General features: G+C 52.9%; 1 protein-coding gene across 2 annotated transcripts in view; it reads right to left on the reverse strand.

Annotated features, from left to right (window-relative positions):
- Nucleotides 1–21,154, reverse strand: part of PPP2R2C (protein phosphatase 2 regulatory subunit Bgamma) — a 242,899-nt gene that overhangs the window by 191,727 nt on the left and 30,018 nt on the right. The window contains exon 2 of one of the 2 annotated variants that reach the window (XM_030801408.1): nucleotides 20,598–20,704. The exons of the other annotated variant lie outside the window; for it this stretch is intronic. Within the exon in view, the coding sequence (XP_030657268.1) occupies nucleotides 20,598–20,646 (49 nt within the window). The 5' untranslated portion in view covers nucleotides 20,647–20,704. The remainder of the gene's footprint in view (nucleotides 1–20,597; nucleotides 20,705–21,154) is intronic. 2 annotated transcript variants of the gene reach the window in all.

Consider the following 21,154-nt stretch of genomic DNA (forward strand, 5'->3'; position numbering starts at 1 on the left):
TGACCTGGCTGGCTCAAGGTCTCAGCATTGATAAGGAGTGAAGCTGAGTATTTGTCCCCCAGTGGCTGGCCCCAGGGCCCTTGGTTTTTGTAGGACTCACCTCCCACAGGCTCTGAACTCAAAAAGAGATTGTTGCAATGGTCTGAACTATTCTGCTGGGGAGGTTTAGACACCGGGTTCTGGAATATACCCAAAGAATGCGGGATAGAAATTAGTACAGGACAAGCACAGGTCAGCTCTGCAATGCCTGGGGTGGATATTCATTTCCTAGAGCTGCCATGAAAACATCACAACCGGGGTGGCCCCAAACAACAGAATCATATTCTCTCCCAGTTCTGGAGTCTAGAAATCTGAAATCATAGTGTCAGCAGGGCCATGCCTTCTCTGAAGGCTCCAGAAGAGGGCCTGCTCCACGCCTAGCTCAGCTTCAGGTGTTGCCTGCAAGCCTGGGCACTCCTCGGCTTGTAGCTGCATCACTACAATCTCTGTCTCTATCACCATGTGGCCTTCTCCTGGTATGACTGTGTCTCTTATAAGGATGCCAGTCACTGGATCAGGGTCCACCCTAATCTAGTAGGCCGTGCTTCATCTTCACCTGATTACATCTGCAAAGACCCAACTTCCATATGAGGTCACATTCACAGGCATCAGGGGTGAGGACCCCAACATATCTTCTGAGGGGACACAATTCCACCCACAACAGGATGCTAAATATAGGTGGGGGCTGGCCATTTTAAAGGCAGACTCGAATCAGTTCTTATTTGTTAAATCTTAACCAGTCAACCGGAGGCTCTGGCAAACTGTGGAAGGAGAGCAAAATATTTCTCTTGTTTGACAACCGAACACTCTCACAGAACCAGAACCTTCTTGGCACAGCTGGGAAGAGCATTCAACAAGTACTGGATGGTGAGCATTTCCCGAGCACCTACTCTGTGCCAGGCCAAAGGCTGGGAGGCAGCATTGCAGGGCTGACCAGCAAGAGCCTGGAAGTTAACACTGATGGGGTTTGGATCTCAACTCAGCTGCTTATGTGACCCTGGGCGAGAGACTCATCTCTTTGTGTCCTGGCTTTCTCATGCACAAAAAGAGAACCACAGGAGTACTCACCTCAAAGAGCTGTCGGGCAGACTAAATGAGTGAGTACTTCTAACGTGCTTACAAGAATGCCTTGCATAAACACACAAGAAATTTTAACTGTCATCTAATCCTTTTGCCTATTGCTTGGTATGTAGTAAGCACTCAATAAATATCATTCATTCAGCAAGCATTTATCAAGCTCCAACTGCATGCCAGCACTAAGTTAGGTGCTTGTATTTGTTTCCTAGCACTGCCATAATACAGTACTGTAGTGCTGTCCTGGAAACTGGAAGTCCGAGATCGAGGTGTCCGGCAGAGCCACCAGGATCCAGGAGAGGATTCTTTCTTGCCTCTCCCAGCTTCTGGCATTGCCAACAATGGTTGGTGCTCCTTGGCCTGTAGCTGCAGCATCCAATCTCCGCCTCCGTCCTCACAAGGAGTTCTCCTGTGTGTCTCTGCGTCTCGTCTCCTCTTCTTATAAGGACATCAGTCATGTTGGGTTAAGGACCCACCGTGCTCCAGTATGACTTCATCTCAACTAACTACATCTGCAAATACTTTATTTCCAAATATGGTCGCATTCTGAGAAACTGGATTAGGACTTCAACATGTATTTGGTGGTGGGTGGGGGGGAGTGATGCAATTCAACTCCTATCCACATGCGTGATGTTTTTCTGGCAAGCGTCCTTAGGACCCACCACAGTGTGCTCCCGGCTGCCCATCGTCCTCCACACATCCCCAGAACCCTGCCCTGGGGGCTCCAGGACCATCCTGGGAGAGTTTCTTGGCACTGCAGCCTGCAAAGAGGATGATGACAAGGACTCCTTGTGTGCACAGCAAATTCCTGCCCGTTGCCTCATCTTACCCGCAGTGCTGCTTTGCAAGGTGAGGATCACCACTCCTCTGTGTAGCTGAGCAAGCCGCACCTCAGAGAGGGGCTGGCTAGCCTTTAACTCACCATCCGCAGGGCCTGATAGGATGCCCAGCTCCTGGGCCAGGCCGTCCATCCATCTGTCCACCCTGCCCCAGGTGTGGGCAGCACTGCTGGGCCCATGACTCCTCCTCCCAGGCCCTGTGAGCGTGTGCTGCCCGTCGTGGCTTCTATAAAATTCTGGAGGAACTAGAAGAGCATGGACCCTGCAGCGAGTTTTTCATTTAAAAGAAAATATTCCATTCGCTAGCCTGCACGTTACTTTTCTACATGCTTTGGTGTTAACACATTTCATATCTGACAAGACGGTGATCATAAGGGATCCTGTTTTTAGTCCTCACCTGGCAATATAAACAGTTGTCGCAATGCAGGCCCCTTGAGTGTCTGTGGGAGATGTCACTGGTTCATGAAACCCTGCCCCGGCTGACCCCAAGCTCCCTCCCACTGCGAAATCACTCAGCAGTCTTGGCGAGTGGCACGTAGGCAGGGCGCTGCCTCACTGTCCCAGAAGCTCAGGAACTGGGGACACGTCAGGAGGATATTTATAGACAAGGCAGAGTTTTCTTTAAAAAGCCCTGCTGCAGTGGGTTCCTCCCACACCCACACTCCCAGGAATAACTGTGAGTGGCTTTCCCCTTCACCATCCCCAGGCAGGAGGGAGACCCTGATGCCAATATGTGGCCTCCTCCCCAGCAAGCCCGCCAGGTTGCTCGCCTGGCAGAAAGTAGACAGGGGTCTGTGAGTGAGGGACAGGACCGATCTTCCCCTATGATGCTGACTCCCCAGAACCACACCTTGCCCGGCACCTGCCCTACGTAAAAGGCACCATGCTGGGCACACAACTGAATCTCAACCCAACAGCTCACCCTGGAGGCCAAAACCTGGCTGGACAACTCAGTAGCTGCGAGAGCCCAGGCATGTTACCTAGCCTCTCTGAGCCTCACTCTCTTCTCCATGAAGTAGCAATGATAAGAGGGACTACTTCCCAGAAGCCGCATGAAGATCCCAGTGGCAGTGGAAATTGGCATGTGCAAAGTACTCCCTACAAGTCAGGTACTGCTATTATTATCCATCTCTAATACATATTTTCCCCATTTTGCAAATGAAGAAACTGAGGTTCTAAGAGGTGAGAGGGCCTGGCCTGTACATCTAGGAAAAAAAAGAAGAAATTACCCTGCAGCTCTTTGGGATGTCTTCCTATAGAAATGCATCCCCTCCCCTGATGCACCTCTTACTTTCGTTTATCATTTCAACAGTCCATCATGCTGAGCCTGGAGGCCCACCTTGGAGCCCAATGTGGAAAGAAGGGGAAATACTGGGGTCTGGAAGCCAGGTAGACAGGGGTTCCAATGCCAGCTCCCCTACCTACAAACTCTCCAGGTCCATATTACCTGGGAAGTTGGTACTTTGCCCCCAGCTCTACACATGAGAAAACTGAGGCTCAGCTAACGACTTGTGCACAGTCCCAGGTGAGGTCAGCAAATCTGTCTCCAGGCAGAAGGGAGTCTGTTGTGCAAAATGGAAAAAGAAGCAAAAACCCCACCTGACAGTATCAGAATGGAGAGGATTGAAACAACACACTTCTATATAACCCATGACTCAAAGAAGTCTCAAGAGAAATTCAAAAGTATTTTGAACTAATTAAACATGAAAACACCACTTATCAAAATTTATGAGAGGCAGCAAAAGCTGTGCTTAGAGGGAAATTTATAACATTGAATTTACATATTAGAAAAGAAGAAAGATCTAAAATCAAGCATCTAAGCTTCCACTTCAGGAAACTAGGAAAAGAAGAGCAAATTAAATCCAAAGTAAACAGAAGAAAGTAATAAAAATTAGAGCAGAAATCAATAAAATTGGGCCGGGCGCGGTGGCTCACGCCTGTAATCCCAGCACTTTGGGAGGCCGAGGCGGGCGGATCATGAGGTCAGGAGATCAGGAACATCCTGGCTAACACGGTGAAACCCCGTCTCTACTAAAAATACAAAAAATTAGCTGGGTGTAGTGGCGGGCGCCTGTAGTCCCAGCTACTTGGGAGGCTGAGGCAGGAGAATGGCGTGAACCTGGGAGGTGGAGCTTGCAGTGAGCTGAGATGGCGCCACTGCACTCCAGCCTGGGCGACAGAGTGAGACTCCGTCTCAAAAAAAAAAAAGAAATCAATAAAATTGAAAACAAGAAATCAACAGAGAAAATTAATGAAATCAAAAACTGGTTCTTTGAAAAGATCAATAAAATTAATAAGCCTCTAGCCAGGCTAACAAGGAAAAAGGAGACGGACACAACTGTTAATACTAGAAATGAAAGAGGATACATCACTACAGATCCCATGGACATTCAGAGGATAATCTAGTAACACTGTGAACAACTCTATGCCCACAAATTTAATAACCTAGATGAAATGCCAATTCCTTAAATGATACAATCTGCCAAAACTCACACAATAAGAAATAGACTATCTAAATAGGCCTATATCTATTAAAGAAATGGGCCAGGTGCGATGGTTTAGTCCTGTAATCCCAGCACTTTGGGAGGCCAAGGCAAGTGGCTCACCTGAGGTCAGAAGTTTGAGACCAGCCTGGCCAATGTGGTGAAATCCCATCTCTACTAAAAATACAAAAATTACCCAGGCGTAGTGGCACATGCCTGTAGTCCCAACTACCCAAGAGGTTGAGGCAGGAGAATTGTTTGAACCCGAGAGGTGGAGGTTGCAGTGAGACAAGATCATACCATTGCCCTCCAGCCTGGGCAACAGAGCAAGACTCTGTCTTAAAAAAAAAAAAATAGAAAAGAAAAGAAAAGAGAAAAAGAAACGGAACCAACAATTTAATAACCTTCCCAAACAGAAAGCACCAGGCTCAGATGGGTTCACTGGTGAATTCTAACAAATATTTAAGGAAGAAATGATAGCAATTCTCCACCATCTCTTTCAGAAGACAGAATGGAGAGGATAGTGAACAGACTCCAGAGAGGGGAGCATTTTGCCACCATCCACCCTTCTGACTCCCCTAGAATACCAGCTGTGTTGGGCCCCCAGCTATGTTGGGAGACCAAGTTTCCAGGGGCCTTAGGTTACTGGGCATGCCTGGTGCTGGAGTCATATGAGAGCCCCCACAGCACCGAGGAAAGAAGGGAACTGTGGCAGGAAGAGATAAATCACAGTGCAAGCCAAAATAGTCCCTGTGGTGTGAGGAGGGAGAACAGAGTCAGGCCCCATGCTTTTGAGAGCCACAGAGAAACCTAAAACCCTAAAAGTCCACCCAGGTCCCACGGGACAGGCCCATGCCTAGCTCCCCAGCCCCAGCTCACATCATGCAGCCTCCCTCTCCTCTGCAGTCACACAGGCCTCTGGGCCATGCTGCCTCCTGCCACAGGGCCTTTGCATCTGCCCTTCCCTTGCCCAATTGATAATTCTGTGCCTCCACTACTCGGCGGTGAGGCATGTACATTCAGCCCCATTCTGTCTGCACTTATTCACAAACAGGCATTTAATGATATTCATTAAATGAATGAATAAATAAGCAAGTTGGGTAACAGAAGAGCTAACGGAGAGGGTAGGAGATCCTGCCCTCTTCCAGGCAATACTGATATGCATGCTGTGTGCCAGCAACCAAGCCCCTTAAACACCAGTGTGGGAGAGCAAGAAGGACCTGAAAGTGATCCACAGAGACACAAAACTGCAGAAAAGGAAGGAGGAGACGGGCGTGAGATGAGGGTGCGGGCTTGCAGTCAGGTAACCAGGAAGTCCTGGCTTGCTCATATATACCTCACCACCTGGGGTGAGCTGCTTTGCCCCTGCAATTCTGCCTGGTTGTTTGAAATGAGGGCATGATACCCTCAGAGGGGACAGAAGAGTGACAAGATGGGCTGGGTGTTATTCCTCAGGGAGCCCCCAAGGCACTTTAACAGCCAGAGAGGGACAGGATCAGATCCATAGGTTAGACCAATGGCTCTGGCTACACAGGGTGAGTGGATGAAGGGGTACGCTGGGGAGTTGGGAGGGGTCCTAAGAACCTCAAGAATGACAATGATGCCTGCCCCAGGGTGGGAGATGTGCAGAGGAGGAGGGAGGCATGGAGTGGACACTCAGCAAGCGGGGCTCCGGCCCGGGCTGGGCTCACAGCAGTCCTCTGTCAACAGTCAACATTACCGCAGAGCGTAGCATGGTCTATACCCAAAAAAAGGGCAAGTCTGTCCCCGAGCAGCTCACTGTCCACGCATCCTTCTGGACAAGATCTCTCAGGCACTGCCCTGAGTGGAGTGGATTCCATCCCAGGCCAGCAGCAGCCCTGTCAATACTGTCAGGGTGACAAATGACCCACGTCACACACAGCCGAGGGGCTGCCTGAAACAGCATGACAGGGCCATCCCCAGGGCACAGAGCACAGCCCAAAACCAATAAAAACTGGCAGCCCTGTGTGATTCAAGTCCAAGGGGTGTATGACATGAGCTTCGCAGCTCCTCACTCCCCAACAGCAGCCTTCCTCACCTCCACTTTGGGGACAGGATGCCATGCGGGGGCTGAGAGGGACAGGAGAGCACTGAGCTTGGAGCCTGGGAGCTGTGGTGTGGCTGTCATTTATGCAAGGCCCACCATGCGCCCAGGTGTGCTTGCAGTCTTCCCTGCATTGAGGTCACAGATTCTTCCCAGCAACTCTCAAGGCTGGAGTTATCAGCCATGTTTCACACAGAGAAACTGAAGTGCAGGAGGCAAAGTGCCCAGGGCTGGGAAGTGGCCGAATGGAGACTGATTTCTGTATTCTTTGTCCATTGTTCTTATTATCACCATGACCTCTGGGGCTTACATACCTCCTTATCCTGATAGGACAGAATGCAGATGAGGAGCAAATTCAATTCCCTCAATTAGCAGAGTCTGAAATGCACAAGGCTTGGAAAGTAAGGTTCAAAAAGGCTAAGTAACCAGCCTAAGGCCACACAGCATCAGTGGCCACAGCGTGTGTTTGACTCCAAGCCGGGTGCCCACCACTGCACGTTGTCTGAAGTAAGAGGATGCCTCCAATGTGCAAATGCAGCACCCAGTCCCAGCCCTGTGCCCTGGGCGAACCTGCTGGTGAGGGCTTTTTGGGGGTTATCCTGCCACTTGTATGTTGTGTTCAGCTCGTCGTAAACCACTGCTCACATGAGCTACCATCAATTAGACGCCTACTTTCTACCAACCCCCTCCAGGATCTTCTCATTCACCAGGGCTCCCCTCTCCCATGATCTAGCCAGAAAGCGGGGGCTTCAACGTAGGGTGATCATTCCGGTGGGTTAGAAGCTTCTGCCATTCATTGAGCCCCCTCAAGGCCCTAACAAGGGACACGCCACACAGTGGCTTCCTCCCAGAGCTCCAGAGAGGAGCCCACCCATTCGGAGCGGGGCTTCATCTCCCTGCATATGCGCTTCTTAGGGGTCGTCTCAGGAGCCCTAACCCACGTCCCACCCCTCCAGGGCCCTCCTCTCCTCCCTCAAGGTGATGTGAGTTCATACATAGGAGGCTCTTACACAGGCGCTGGTGCCGCTTCCCCTGGACTGGCCACCGGTCTCCTTTCCAGGGGGCCACTCTCCCTTGCCACACCCTGCATCTGCAGAACAGCCCATTTGTGAGCATCTACTACCGTCCAAGAGCTAGCTATGAGGGAGGAATTATTGCTAACCTCGCATTACAAATGAGGAAACTGAGGCCCAGCTCACGGAAGAGCCAGGAGGCACACCAGGCCATCTGCCTCCAGAGCCACCCGCTAAACCTGCCTCCAGCGGTGACTGCTTTGCTCTTATTGGGTTCTGTTCTCCCCAAGAGGCAAGGGGGCCCCTAAGCCAATGGCTTTGGGGGCCATGACAAGTGGAGGCCACTGAGCTCTGGGAACAGAGATGTGTTGTTTCCAAACCTCACCCGATGGGCCTGTCTCTGTGAAATGCACCGCCCCTACCTGCACTCTCCCGGCCACTCTCCTGCCTTCTCCCTGCCTTTCCTGGTCCCTTGGCCTAGAGTCTGCCATACCCTGGGAAGAGGGTATCTGGGACTCCAACAGTGGCAGAAAGTTGCTGCCTTTAACCCTTTTCTGAGACCTCAAAATGTTAAGTACTCAGGTAGGCTGATGTCATTCAGTAGTTGTTCAAATGAACATAACCCCAGCCGTGCTGGGAGCACTCCCAGGCATTGCCAATCCTCACTGTAGAGGTGGGAAATTGAGGCTGGGGAGGTCCACAATGTGCCCCCCCAGACCCCACAGCTGGGGACACAAATGAATCAAGACCTGAGATTCCAAGACCCTCACGCTTCCCAAGCACCTGCTTCCAGAGCTCCAAGAATTCCCACCCTGTGTTCCCTCCAGCCCCATGTTCCCCACACGGGGATGGCAGGGCTGGGGCCCCCGGAGTCACTGGGCATGGGTGGACTCCCCCACAGTAACTACATTGAGCACTGAGTTCTGCTCAAATGCAGGCCCAGGAGCCGGCTGCGTGAGCACCCAGAAGTGGCCACAGGGCACGGAGGGACCAGCTGCACCAGTTTCTGATACCACAGGATGGTGAGGTCTCAGCAGGGGTCTGCCCTGGGGCCCTCCTCCTTGGCCCCTGGTTCTTGGCTAATATCTGCTGAGCCAGACACAGCTCCCACTTTGGAGGCACTCCGCCCAGGAGGGAGACAGACAAACAGACAGACACACCAATAGGGACCATCCCCTGACACTCCTAATGGCTTTCTAAGCACCGTGGGATCCCATTCCTCTCTCACCATAACACAGATGAGGAAACTGAGGCAGGGAGAGGGGCAGGCCGCAGACGCACAGCAGCCTGGCAGGGGTGGACCCGGGAGGCTCCGAACTCAAGCCTTGGGTCAAGAAGTCACACGTCCTATGGCAAACCCTAAGCCAGTGTTTCTCCAAGTGCGGTCCCAGGGCCTCCTGCTCACGTTCCCCAGGAGTGTCCTATTGAGAACCATGTCCAAGGACTCTGCCCTCAGAGGGGCGAGTGCTGTGGAGGGGCAAGAAATCCAGGATGCATCATCCCAAGCAGCTGCTCCAGAGTAAAGAAAGACCTTCCCTAGTCCCAACCGCCAGCTCCCTTGTGTTTGAAAGAAAGAACATAAGACTTCAGAGTCAGGCCCACTGGGTTTCTGAGGCTGTCTTCCCTCCTTCTTGCTGTGTGGCCTGGGGCAAGTTACTCGCCCTCTCTGATCCTTGTTTTCCTCATGGATGATAACAACAAAAAGACAAACAACCCAATTTCAAAATGGGCAGTGGCCTCGGATACAGACATTTCTCTGAATGGTCGGCACGCACAGGAAAGGTTGCTCAACGTGATGAGTCATTAGGGAAACCCAAATCAAAGTCACAATGAGACAACGCACACCCACGAGGATGTCTGGAATCCAAATGCAAAGCGAGTGTTGGGTGTTGGGAGAGACGCGGGACCTGCACACACTGCTGGGGGCAGGTGAAGCGGCAGGGCCACCACAAAAAAGCTTGGTACTGCCTCAACAAATTAAACCTGGAATTATCCTATGACCTAGCAATACCACTCCTGCATGTCTATCAGGGAGAACCGAAAACACACAGCCACATGACCACTGGAACATGAATGTTCCAGCAGCCTTATTCATAAAGGCCAAACAATGGAAACACCCGAAGTATCCATCCACAGACGAATGGGTAAGCAAAATGTGGTCCATTCATACAGTGGAACATATTCAGCCCAGAGAAGGAATGAAGTTTTTTCTTTTTTTTTTTTTTTTAAGAGTTTCGCTCTTGTTGCCCAGGCTGGAGTGCAATGGCGCGATCTCGGCTCACTGCAACCTCCGCCTCCCAGGTTCAAGCGATTCTCCTGCCTCAGCCTCCCTAGTAGCTGGGATTACAGGTGCCTGCTGCCAGGCCTGGCTAATTTTGTATTTTTTTTTTTTTTTTTAGTAGAGATGGTTTCGCCATGTTAGTCAGGCTGGTCTTGAACTCCTGACCTCAAGTGATCAGCCTGCCTCAGCCTCCCAAAGTGCCGGAATTACAGGGTGAGCCACTGTGCCCGGTCAGAAGGAATGAAGTTCTAACGCGAGCTACAGCCTGGATGAGCCTTGAAAACACTCAGCCAGATGAAAGAAGCTGAATATAAGTGTACTGCATGATTCCATTTCTATGCACTGTCCAGAACAGGCAGATCCACTGCAACAGAAGGTGGACTCCTGGTTGCCAGGGACTAGAAGGAGGAGGAATGGGAGTGACTGCTCACTGAGGATGACAAGTTAAAATTAAGAGTTTAATTGAGCAAAAAACGATTCACGAATCAGCTGCTCTCAGAACCAGAACAGGGTCTAGGAATCCATGTCTGTACCGTGATCAGGCAGGATTTATGGACACAAAACAGAAGAGAGGGTCAAGACAGCTTGACTGGTTACAGCTCAGCCTTTGCCTTACTTGAATGGTTGGCCGCCTGGGACTGGATTGACAGACGCTCAGCTGCTGCGGTTGGGCTGAGCTTCACCTATTTGTTACAAAAGCCCCTCCTAAGTCAGGCTTCCGTTAGTCACAAACTAAGTTAGGTTGCAGTTCATTAAGAAAGGATTCATGTACAGAGGCATCTTCAGGCTAAATTTCATTTAGTTTGAAAAATAAAAATAGGCCAGGCACAGTGGCTGTCACCTGCAATCCCAGCACTTTGGGAGGCTGAGGTGGGAGGATCCCTTGAGCCCAGGAGTTTGAGAGCGGCCTGGGCAACATAGCAAGACCCCATGTCTACAAAAACATTTTAAAATTAGCCACGCATGGTGGCACACATCTATGGTCCTAGCTACTTGGAGAGGCTGAGGCAGGAGGATCACTTGAGCCCAGGAAGTTGAGGCTGCAGTGAGCTATGATGGTGCCACTGCACTCCAACCTGGGTGACAGGGCGAGACACTATCTCCAAATAAATAAATAACAAAATAAACAATAAAAATAAAGGCCAGGTGTGGTGGCACACATCTGTAATCCCAGCACTTCAGGAGGCCGAGACGGTTGGATTATCTGAGGTCAGGAGTTCAAGGCCAGCCTGGCCAACATGATGAAACCCCATCTCTACTAAAAATAGAAAAATTAGCCAGATATGGTGGCACGTGCCTGTAATCCCAGCTACTCGGGAGGCTGAGGCAGGAGAATCTCTTGAACCCAGGAGGTGCAGGTTGCAGTGAGGCAAGACTGTGCCGCTGCACTCCAGCCTGGGCAACAGAGTGAGACCCCATCTCAAAATAAATAAATAATTAATAAAATCCTAACCACCCCCAGATGACTAAATGGACCCCCTTCTTGGCCAAAGGGACCCCAGAGAAACCTTAAAAAAAAACCTGAGTTCCAGGCCACAATGGGACCGGAGGTCAGACACATTGCATTATACCCGCTCCTTCGCTAAATGCCATTATGCTTTCCCTCTTAAACGTTAAGCAGAAACCAGCCCTATCGAAAGCCTTGCCCTACTGCTGATTCCAACCAACCACTCAGTGCTGCTCCTTTCTTTTTCAGTTTCAACACAGACTGTCCTTTTTGGGGGGGGGGTAGGGAGGGGGTTTTGCTCTGTCTCCCAGACTGGAGTACAGTGGCACGATCTCCACTCACGGCAACCTCCGCCTCCCGGGTTCAAGTGATTCTCCTGCCTCAGCCTCCCGAGTAGCTGGGACTACAGGCGCTCGTCACTACACTCGGCTAATTTTTAGTAGAGACAGGGTTTCACCATGTTGGCCAGGCTGGTCTCGAACTCCTGACCTCACGATCTGCCCGCCTCAGCCTCCCGAAGTGCTGGGATTACAGGCATGAGCCACATTGCCCAGCCCAGCATTCCTTCTTGATAAGAGAATCCTGATCTTGAAGTGGTTCTGGCTCATCTATAGAGGCTGCACAGAGGCTCTTCCTGTCCTCTGCTTCACCTTCTGACGTGTAGGGCCCTGACTGTAATACTTAAATATTAAGTCTCTGCCCCAAAGTCAACATAGGATGCATGTAACATACGTGTTAGCTTATGACGCATGCACACACGTCTCCGTGAATATTCATAGCTCTTCCTACAGCCTGTTGAATATGTATACTTAGCTAACCCGTTCATCATAAATTCCCTTCCTGGAAATGCCTGCTTCTGGCTCCTGCCAGAGGCTTTGCTTCCCAGCCTGCGGTTGGCCAGCCTACAGGCTGCAGCCCTTCATGAGCAAGAAAGCTCTCAGCGTTCAGTGTGTGGTCCTGGCAATTCTTCAGCTGACAAGTTTAACAGTTTCTTTTTGGGGTGATGAAAATGGTCTGGGCCTAGATAGTGGTGATGGTTGTATAACGTGAATATACTAAACGCTACTGAACTGTGCACTCTAAAATGGTTAAACTGGTGAAAAGAAAAGAAGAGGCGGTGGTAGTGAATGCTCCGTGTTGAGGGCACCCTGAACTCAGTGCCTGCCTGGCCCTGGAGAGCGAGAATGTCCATCACCTCCCTGGCCTGCTATTTGGGGCTGAAAGCTGGCAAAGGAGGGAGGGAATCCAGGGGCTGGTCTTTGGGCTCCAGCGACCCGACTGGAGGAAGGAAGAGGTAGAGGGGTGAGAGGGTGCAGAGAACCAACCCTGGTTTTGCATAAATTAATATGCATCATGGCCACCTCCCGCTGAGCAGAAAATGCAAACTCAACACCTCCCCACCAGCCTCATTAAGTGCAATCAGGCCTGATTCCCTGAGGAGGGGGATGGCCATCACGGTAGGCTTTGTTACAGCCCTGCCACCCACCCATCCACCCTCGCACTCCAGCCCCGAGTTCCCCAGCTGCTCACTAGCCTACTCCAGGATCCCAAAGAGTGGGAGACGCCAGCCACGGCTTCAATGCGGAGGAGAAGGAGCCCAGGCTGGTGTCGGGAGCTGCAGGTTTGACTCTCAGCTCCGTTATAAATCGCTTGATCCCAGGCAGCCTCAGCCACCCTGAGCCTCAGTTTTTTTTTTTATCTGTGCCATTGAAATATTTCCATTTCTGCCTAGAATTCCAAATGAACTGGCTTAATATTAGTTATTTGCTGCCAACTCACTGAGAGACCTTGGCCAAGGAGCGGGGATCTGTCCCCTCTCAGGGCCTCGGTTTACCCCACTAGAAGGAATGCACCGGACAAGCTGCCTCCAGTCCTTGCCCATTTCTGGCTCTAAGAAAAGTCTGGTGTGAGATAAACCCACAGAGCTGCTGTGCACCCCTGAGCAATGCCAGGCAGAACAGAACACCCCTCTCTCTCTTTCTCCTGGTGCCCCAGACGGTGACAGTCACCTCCCTGCCGTGCAGCCTCTGTGGCCAAGGTGCATGGACCTGCCAAATGCCCCAACCAACATGTGCCATGAGAACACAGCCCCACTCCTCAACAGCTTGCCAGGGACTTGCCGAGGCCTGGGTAACCCCGCCCGACCCCACCCCACCTCCAGGCACCACCCCAGCTTCCTTATGCCCTGGCCACATGGGACTCCGGCCGTTTCCAGAATGCACCTCTCTTCAGGCAAGGCTGGCTCCAGAATTTTCCAGGCCCAGTGCAAAACCAAAATATGGGGCCCCAGCCGGGAACAGAGATGTTGGCCCCCTTCCCACAGGCCCCACCACCTCAGCCCATGGAGGACAGGCCACCCCGAGCAATGGCCACCCGAGAAGTGATCTGGCTGCCACCCTGGACAGAAGGCAGGGCCTGGGGCCCCAGCGGGAGAAGAGCCAGCAGCTGAGAACCTCTCCCAGGAGCTGGGGAAGGGACAAAGGAGGCATAGCCCATGAGCCCAGACTCCAAGCCCCAGGACATGATCCGTGGTCCCAGCAACTTCACTTACAGAACACCAAGCCCAGGATAAGATGATGAAGAATCTCAAGACGGTGAGCACAGAGCATCCACCCCAGTGAGCCCTTCTGAGCACGGGGCCCTGTGTGACCACCTGGTTGCAGGCTGTGAAACTGGCTGGTGTTTTCAGGCTGCTGCCTGCCCTGTACCCTCGGCCTGGGAAGCCCTCGGCCCCTGCGCGGGCAAACATCTCTTCCTCTTCCCGGCCTGCACCGCCCACCCTGGCTCTCTGGAAGGCCAGCTTGTGCAGGGAGCTGGGGTGGAGGGTGTTGGCTCGGGCCGGGAGGGCCCTTCCTGCCTGCCTGTGAACATGTCCTTAACAGGGGCTTCCAGGGCCTGTGCTCAGGCCCAGGCAAGGTGGGACAGCTGAAGGGTGGCTGCCTGAGCTGGTGAGCGCCCTGCCTCAGAATCTTCAGGATCCTGCAGACCTAGGCCCGGTCTCATGAGTCATCTGAGAGCGTTCTTCCACTCGACGCAAACTGCCTGGAGCCCCGGTCACTGGCTCTGACCCTGGCGTCTGACAGCCACAGTGTTCTGACAGCCAGGGAGACTCAGAAACAGATTTGGCCACCAAAGCCCAACCTATCACCCATCCTTACTTTATTTCCTGCCATCACCAGGTGCAGAGCAGCCCAGAGCTGGCCTGTTCATGTCTCCATAGGCAGATGGCTTGGCTGGGACCTCACAGGGACAGGGAACGGGGCAGCTGGAGGATGAGGGGCTGCTGGGCCGTAGTCCTGAACCCCTGGCAGCCTCATCGGCAGCCGAAGCAGAGGCCTGGTCAGCCAGCAAAGGTTCACGGTCAAGGAAGCGACACAGGAGCTGCCACTTCAGGCTCTGGGCAGGGCCAGGGATTAACCCAGGGATTTCACATACGACAAAGAGCCTCAGACCGGCCTCTCCCCTGCAGCCCTGGCCGCTCCTCTAGGTGCCACCTGAGCTGCCCACCTAAGCGGCCAGGCTGGGAGCCGGGAGGGGGCTCATAATCAATGAGTGCACACCATGAGCCAAGCTGCACGGGCCCCGTGGAACGTATCAGCCATTAGCCTCCAGACAACCCTGTGAGGTGGGTGCCAACACCTCCAGTTTGCAGATGAGAAAACTGAGGATTCTTGAAGCTCAGCCCTGCACCCCCGGGAAAGTGCTGGAAAGCCACTGGGTTGGAGTTCACATGCAGCTCCACTGACTCCAAAGCCCCTACCCCATCCCCCATCCCTCTTCCCTGGCACAGTCCTCCCAGACGGAAAGTAGGCGAGGCTGAGAGGGCCCACATCTCTCTGCCCACTAGACCGTGAGCCCTAGGTCTGCTTTGCCCCCTGCTGTGGCCCCAGCCACTGACCCAGGGCCGGGTACCCAGCAGGTGCTCAATAAATGTATGTGAAATGAAGAACGGTGGGTGAGGACCACTCACTTCTCTGCTTGGGAAGGACTCCCATGACAAAGATTCCCCCAGGATGACAATGGCCAGGAGACTGGGAGGGGACAGCAGCGAATGGGAGGAGAGGCTAGAGCGCACAAGGGGCGCAGCGCACTATTCCCGCTGTGAGGCCACACTCAGTGCTGGGGGAAGCAGCTGGATGAGTCCCAGAGAATCATTCACCACAGCGTGCGTCTTGGGGACACAGATTCACAAACCACAAGGCACCACGCCTGCTTTACAGGAACCCCAGGAAAGCAACAAGAGTAACGTTTCTCGAGGGTTTACTCTGGGCCAGGTTCTGCCCTTAGCACCCCCCATGGAATATGACGTCATAAGCCGGGGTCCTGGGTTTGGGGGTTTGAGGTACACACTATGAAAAAGCACCCACTTGCAACTGCATCTTGAGTTCTCCTTGTTTCAGAAAAGTTCCAAGCCCATCCTAAAAGCCCCACCCAGGGAGGAGCTTATCCGCCATTTTCCATGCGCGTGATGTATCTAGAAGCGTGATCCACCTGCACTGACCTTAATCCCCCATGAGATGGTTCAGCCCAGCGGCCCCGTGAAACCCTGAGATCCCCTCTGCCCGGGAGGCGCTGCTTTGGGGACCATGCCTGGTGTCCTCCTTACTTGCTGCAAGTCCTACAATCCCCTTCTTAAGCCCTCCGTGGCTGTGGTCACTGGACTGTCACCCACCACGCAACTGAACCTGCCCACTGTGCGGGAAACAACATGACAGCAGGGTGTGACTCTGAGCCAGACTGCTGGGCTGGTGGGGCTCTGGCCCCCCATAACAGGCTGTGTTTTGGGGAAACAACTTCTCTCAGCCTCAGGTTCCTCTTCTGCCAAATGGGCACTGCCCCATCCCCTACCTCCTAGGCAACCATGAGATTTGTACCCACTGAACATGCAAAGCTCTCAGAACAGTGGCTGCAACCACTGCAAATGGCCATCCCAACTAAACCTCAAGGCAAAACACAAGGTGGCTCCTGCCATCTGGCCCTTTCTGCAGGTGCATAGGGTGGTTCTCAACCAGGCTGCTGTGCACCTGTCACAGTGATGCCCCAAATGTTGACCAACAGGAGGGACGCATTCCTGCTTCTTAAGTGCGGCTGCGGCGTCACTGTGCTCTGGGGTCTCAAAATGGGTGTGGGGGGGAGGAGCCTGCTCTGAGTGACGGGGACCACAGAGCCAGCTTGGCACCCCCAAGAAAGATCACCCCTCCTGGGGCTGGGAGCTGTGCCTAGTGGCACCAAAGGCAGCAAGGACGGGTGGGGTTCCACTCACACGGGGCCACCAGGGCGGCTTCCCACCCTGAGACAGCCGGCACCGCTCTCCAGGGCAGTGTCCTTTGAGGCCTCTCAGTCCCTCGAGGAAGCACCCACCAACTCTCATGTTCTGAGGGTGCAGATGGCAGTGAGGAGGGGCTGAGGCAGGCTGCAGGGGCCCAGGGGTGCTGTGCAGCCTCACAGAGGAGAGGACATCAGAGCCAACGTGGGAAAGCAAAGGCCATCTGTCCAGAGCAAAAGGCCGGGGTGCAGGAAGACCACCAAGTGTGCCCAAACCAAAAGGAAGTGCGTCCGGGAGAGGGCGGCTGATGCACATCTACAACCGCCAGGAAACAAGCAGTCCCTGGGAACCCAGATAACGCCCCTCCAAGGGATTTGAAGGAGCAAAGCAGGAATGAGCAGAAGCATGTCTGGGTTTCTTTCCCTTTTTCCTTTTTTTTGGCTAACATTTATAGAGCACCTAAATGTCCATGTTTCACAACTTTCACTGAAAGATCCTGCAGGCTGTTTGCAGAGCAGGTGCTCTGTGAACCCCAGCTCTTCCTCAGTTGCTGTTATTATTATCATTATTAGGGGGCGAAGTTACGGTTCCAACATACGTCCACTTAAGGTAAAGCCCAGAGTCTCCCCACCTTGCCACTCGGTCCCCAACGTTCTCCAAAGAAGGCTGATGAGTGAGCTGTGGTTAAAATGGAGCAAGTGAAGAGGTTTAGGCAGCAGAGCCGGTGGCCCAGGTCCGGAGCAGGTGGCAGCTGGCAGACACCAGATGCCCCATCCTGCATGTATTCACATGGGTCTTCTCAGCTCTCATCCCCCGAGGCTGCACGTGATAGAACCCACCCAGCATGGGTTCCATTTTCTGGAGTGTAAATTATTCTTTGAGGATCCAGTGCTTTGCAAAGGGCAGGAGGCTGGCCCTGTGACATTGTCAGGAAGGTTTAGCCATCAAGGGCTGTGTCACCAAGTCACCCTCTCCCCCATCACCACAGGTTCCCTCCAATAACACCAACTTGTCCTCTCTAACCTGAACACAGCACTTTACAGATGGCCCAGCCATGGCAAGTGCCATCTACGGTCCTCACGACCACCTTGGTTATGATCACCATCCTCAGTCCATAGAAGAGGCTGTGAAGGCTCAGAGAGGGTGAGAGCTTTGTCCAGGGCTGCCCAGCAAAGTCAGAGCTAGAGAGGAAGCCATGTTTCCTGATGCCCAGGCCAGGGTTCTCACGGCGTTGAGCAGCCTTGACCTTGCTGGGAAATAATTCCTGCCCATTCCAGACCAGGCCGGGGCACCCCCAACCCCCATTTTGGGCCAGGCCTTCCAAACACAGAAACAAAGGGGCAGAACTCATGGGCGGCAGCAGCTCCAGAATCCAGCTGTCTGGGGAGACGCAGGCTCATTTCCACTAGAAAAGGGGGATTTGCCTTCCCTTAAATGCACATTGCACTGTGTGTTTTTAAAAGGCAAAATAAAGACACTTTCCAGAAGCATTAAAAACAAGGAACAGAAATGTCCAAGGATCACAGTGTCCAGCCCCTGGCTTAGAAGACGAAGCAGTGTCTGAAGGCGCCTGTTCTTCCCAAATTAACCCAGCAGCCGCCATCTGGATCACTGCGGCTGCCTCCTCCGCTGCCACCACCATCACACATACGGCCCCCGGTCCCTGCTCCTCACATTGCCAGCCAACATTCTGAGTCAAGTCCCAAGGCAGCAGCACCGGGGGGCCAGGTGTCTGTGCCCTAGCTGCAAGGGAGGCTGGGAGACACGTCCCCAGCATTGTCTGCTCTATTCACAGAGTGGGAGGCGAGCTCAACACAGGGGGTACTGCACTTCACAGCTTACACAGCACGGTGAAGCCCACGCTCTGCCCTCAGCATGGTGCATGGAGGCAGGGGTAAGCAGGAGGATGAGAGACGGCTCTGGTCTTGAGTTAATGACAAAGAATTTGGAAAGGCTGGGCTTGCAAACGTGACTTTAGAAAGCTTCCTATTTCTAAAAGGTGGATGCTACTGAAGAATTCACAATCGTCCCAGGCTGTAAATGAAAGTAATCATAAGAACACATGCCCGAGACCCAGAAGAGAACGTGGCAGGAGTAAAAACAAACAGCCCATGTCATACAAGTTGGTCACAGCCAAATCCTCTTAGGCCCATGAGCATAAGCTTTGAACAGGATTCTAAACTGCAGAGCCTCCCAGCCTCCCTCAAACAAGGCCGTAAAATGAAACAGCATAGGTCTTTCTCCAGCAGAGAAGAGAGTCCCTTCTGTAATTCCTCACAAAGACCTGTCCTCCTGCCCCAAACAAAAGGTGCCCCGGCACAGGCAGAACAACTGTGGGGTGCCAGGGCCTGGTACCCACGGCTCCGGTACCAGCCGTCCAGGGCCCAGCACCCCATGGCCAGCACTGGGCCTAAAGAAACATACTGTTTTATGTTGTTAATGCCTAAGACGCACAGCTGCTTAAGGCTGCCTGGGGACTGTAAGTCTGCAGTTGACATTGCCACCCAAATGCAGGATTGCAGACTTTAAGATTCTCTGAAGATGTTGTTTGTGCCTCAAGTAGGGGTAGAAACTCAAGATGGCAGCACGTTGTTTATAACTGAGCACACCAGGAAACACTCTAATGTCCAACACAGGAAATTGGTTCAATAAATGAGGATCTACCTACAGGCCCGTCAACCTCAGTGGCCATTACAAAGCAGGCTGCTCGGTGAAAAGGTATGTGTGAACACGCCCCCAATACACACACACATCAACATACAGCAAAACATACACATATCCCAACACACACACACACACATCAATAAGCACACCACACAGCAACACACACACACCCCAACACACATACCCCAAATGCATACACACCCCAATACACACACATCCCAACATGCACACATCAACAGGCACACACCAACACATACACACACCAACATACACATCAACACACATCAACACAGACACTAACACACACACACCAACACACACACCAACACATACACATATCAACAAACACACACCAACACACATACACACACAATAAGCACACCACACAGCAACACACACACACCCCAACACACATACCCCAAACACATACACATACCCCAAACACATACACACCCCAACACATACATCAGTAAACACACATCAACACACATCAACACACACATCAACACACACATCACACATCAACACATACACCAACACACACCAACATACACACCAACACACACACAACACATACAACACACACACCAACACATACACATATCAACAAACACACACCAACACACACACCCTAACACACATACTCCAACACTCACACCAACACATACAGCACACATACATCAACAAACACATCAATACACACACCCCAACATACATATCCCACTGTGCAAACACATCAACACATACGACACGCACATACTAAACACACACACACATCAACACATACTACACATATCAGCACACACACCGCCAAACAGATACACACCAACACACACTCCCCAACACACACAGCCCGCACACTCCCTCGGGCGCCTTCCTGCACCCTGTACTTCACAGTGACAACCCCGTCTCCCCATGGCTGCCCTGGTGGATTTCTCGCGGCACTCACACCCAGTCAGGATCCAGTTAACAGACTGACTCTGTCTGTCTGGGTCTGCTGCTCAGTGTGAGCCTCGAGAGTCACTGTCCGCTTGCCCACTGCTGCAACCCCAGGGGCCGGCCCAGTGCTGGCCACGGCGGGCACTCAACACTGTTGGCCCAGTGAGTAAACAATGCTGGCTCCTGCCCCAGCTGCCTGACAAAGTGACCCTGCCACAGTCCACGAGGAGGTGGCGCATGAGGGGGGCCTCACCCATTGGCCCGGAGACAGGGGCAGCGATGGGGGCTGGCAGGGTGGGGCCAGGGCCCAGGCAGCAGGAGCCAGGGTTGGGGGCCCAGGGGCCAAAGCAGGGGAGGGACCGGATCCCAGCACCGTGGGGTCCGCTTCCCGCTGTCAGGCTGGCGCTGTGTCGGGCGCCTGTGACCCACAGCCCACGTCCCCAAGCTCACCGGCGCTGCTGCCCGGCTATGAGAACGGGCGTCTTACCGGAAACTTCCATCAGCTGAGGTGGCCTCAACGTGTCCGCCTCACGCATCCTGAGAGAGGTGACTAACACAGGTCATTTCAAAAAAGGTCTTCTTTCTATTTTACTTCTATAATCAGAAAAAAAAACTAAAGTTGAGCAATCAAAGAGCCTTGGTGCATGCATGCCGCCACACATCACATGCAACGCGAGCACCACCACCCACGGCAACCCTGGCCGCTGCCCGGCACAGCTCCAGCCAGCCCTGGGCCGGGGTTGGAAACGCCTCCCTCCTCCCGGCTGCAGGAGCCACCTGAGCCTCAGCTTCCAAATCTGTGAAATGGGGACAACACACCACCTTCCCCTCGGGCTATTTTGGCCCCAAATGGGGTTACTCCTCCCCATCTCCCATCTGTCATTTGTCTTCAAACTTCACCCCGCAGCAGCTGTTTCCCCACAGCCTACGAAATCCCTCACTAGGGACTCCAGGTCACTCCCACTTAAAAACATGGAACTGGAAGCCCCACCCCACCCCATACAGGCCCACAGCCCACTCAGGCATAGGGACGGCTTTTCCTGG

The sequence above is a fragment of the Nomascus leucogenys genome, chromosome 20, assembly GCF_006542625.1.
Source record: "Nomascus leucogenys isolate Asia chromosome 20, Asia_NLE_v1, whole genome shotgun sequence".
Classification (NCBI taxonomy): Eukaryota; Metazoa; Chordata; class Mammalia; order Primates; family Hylobatidae; genus Nomascus; species Nomascus leucogenys.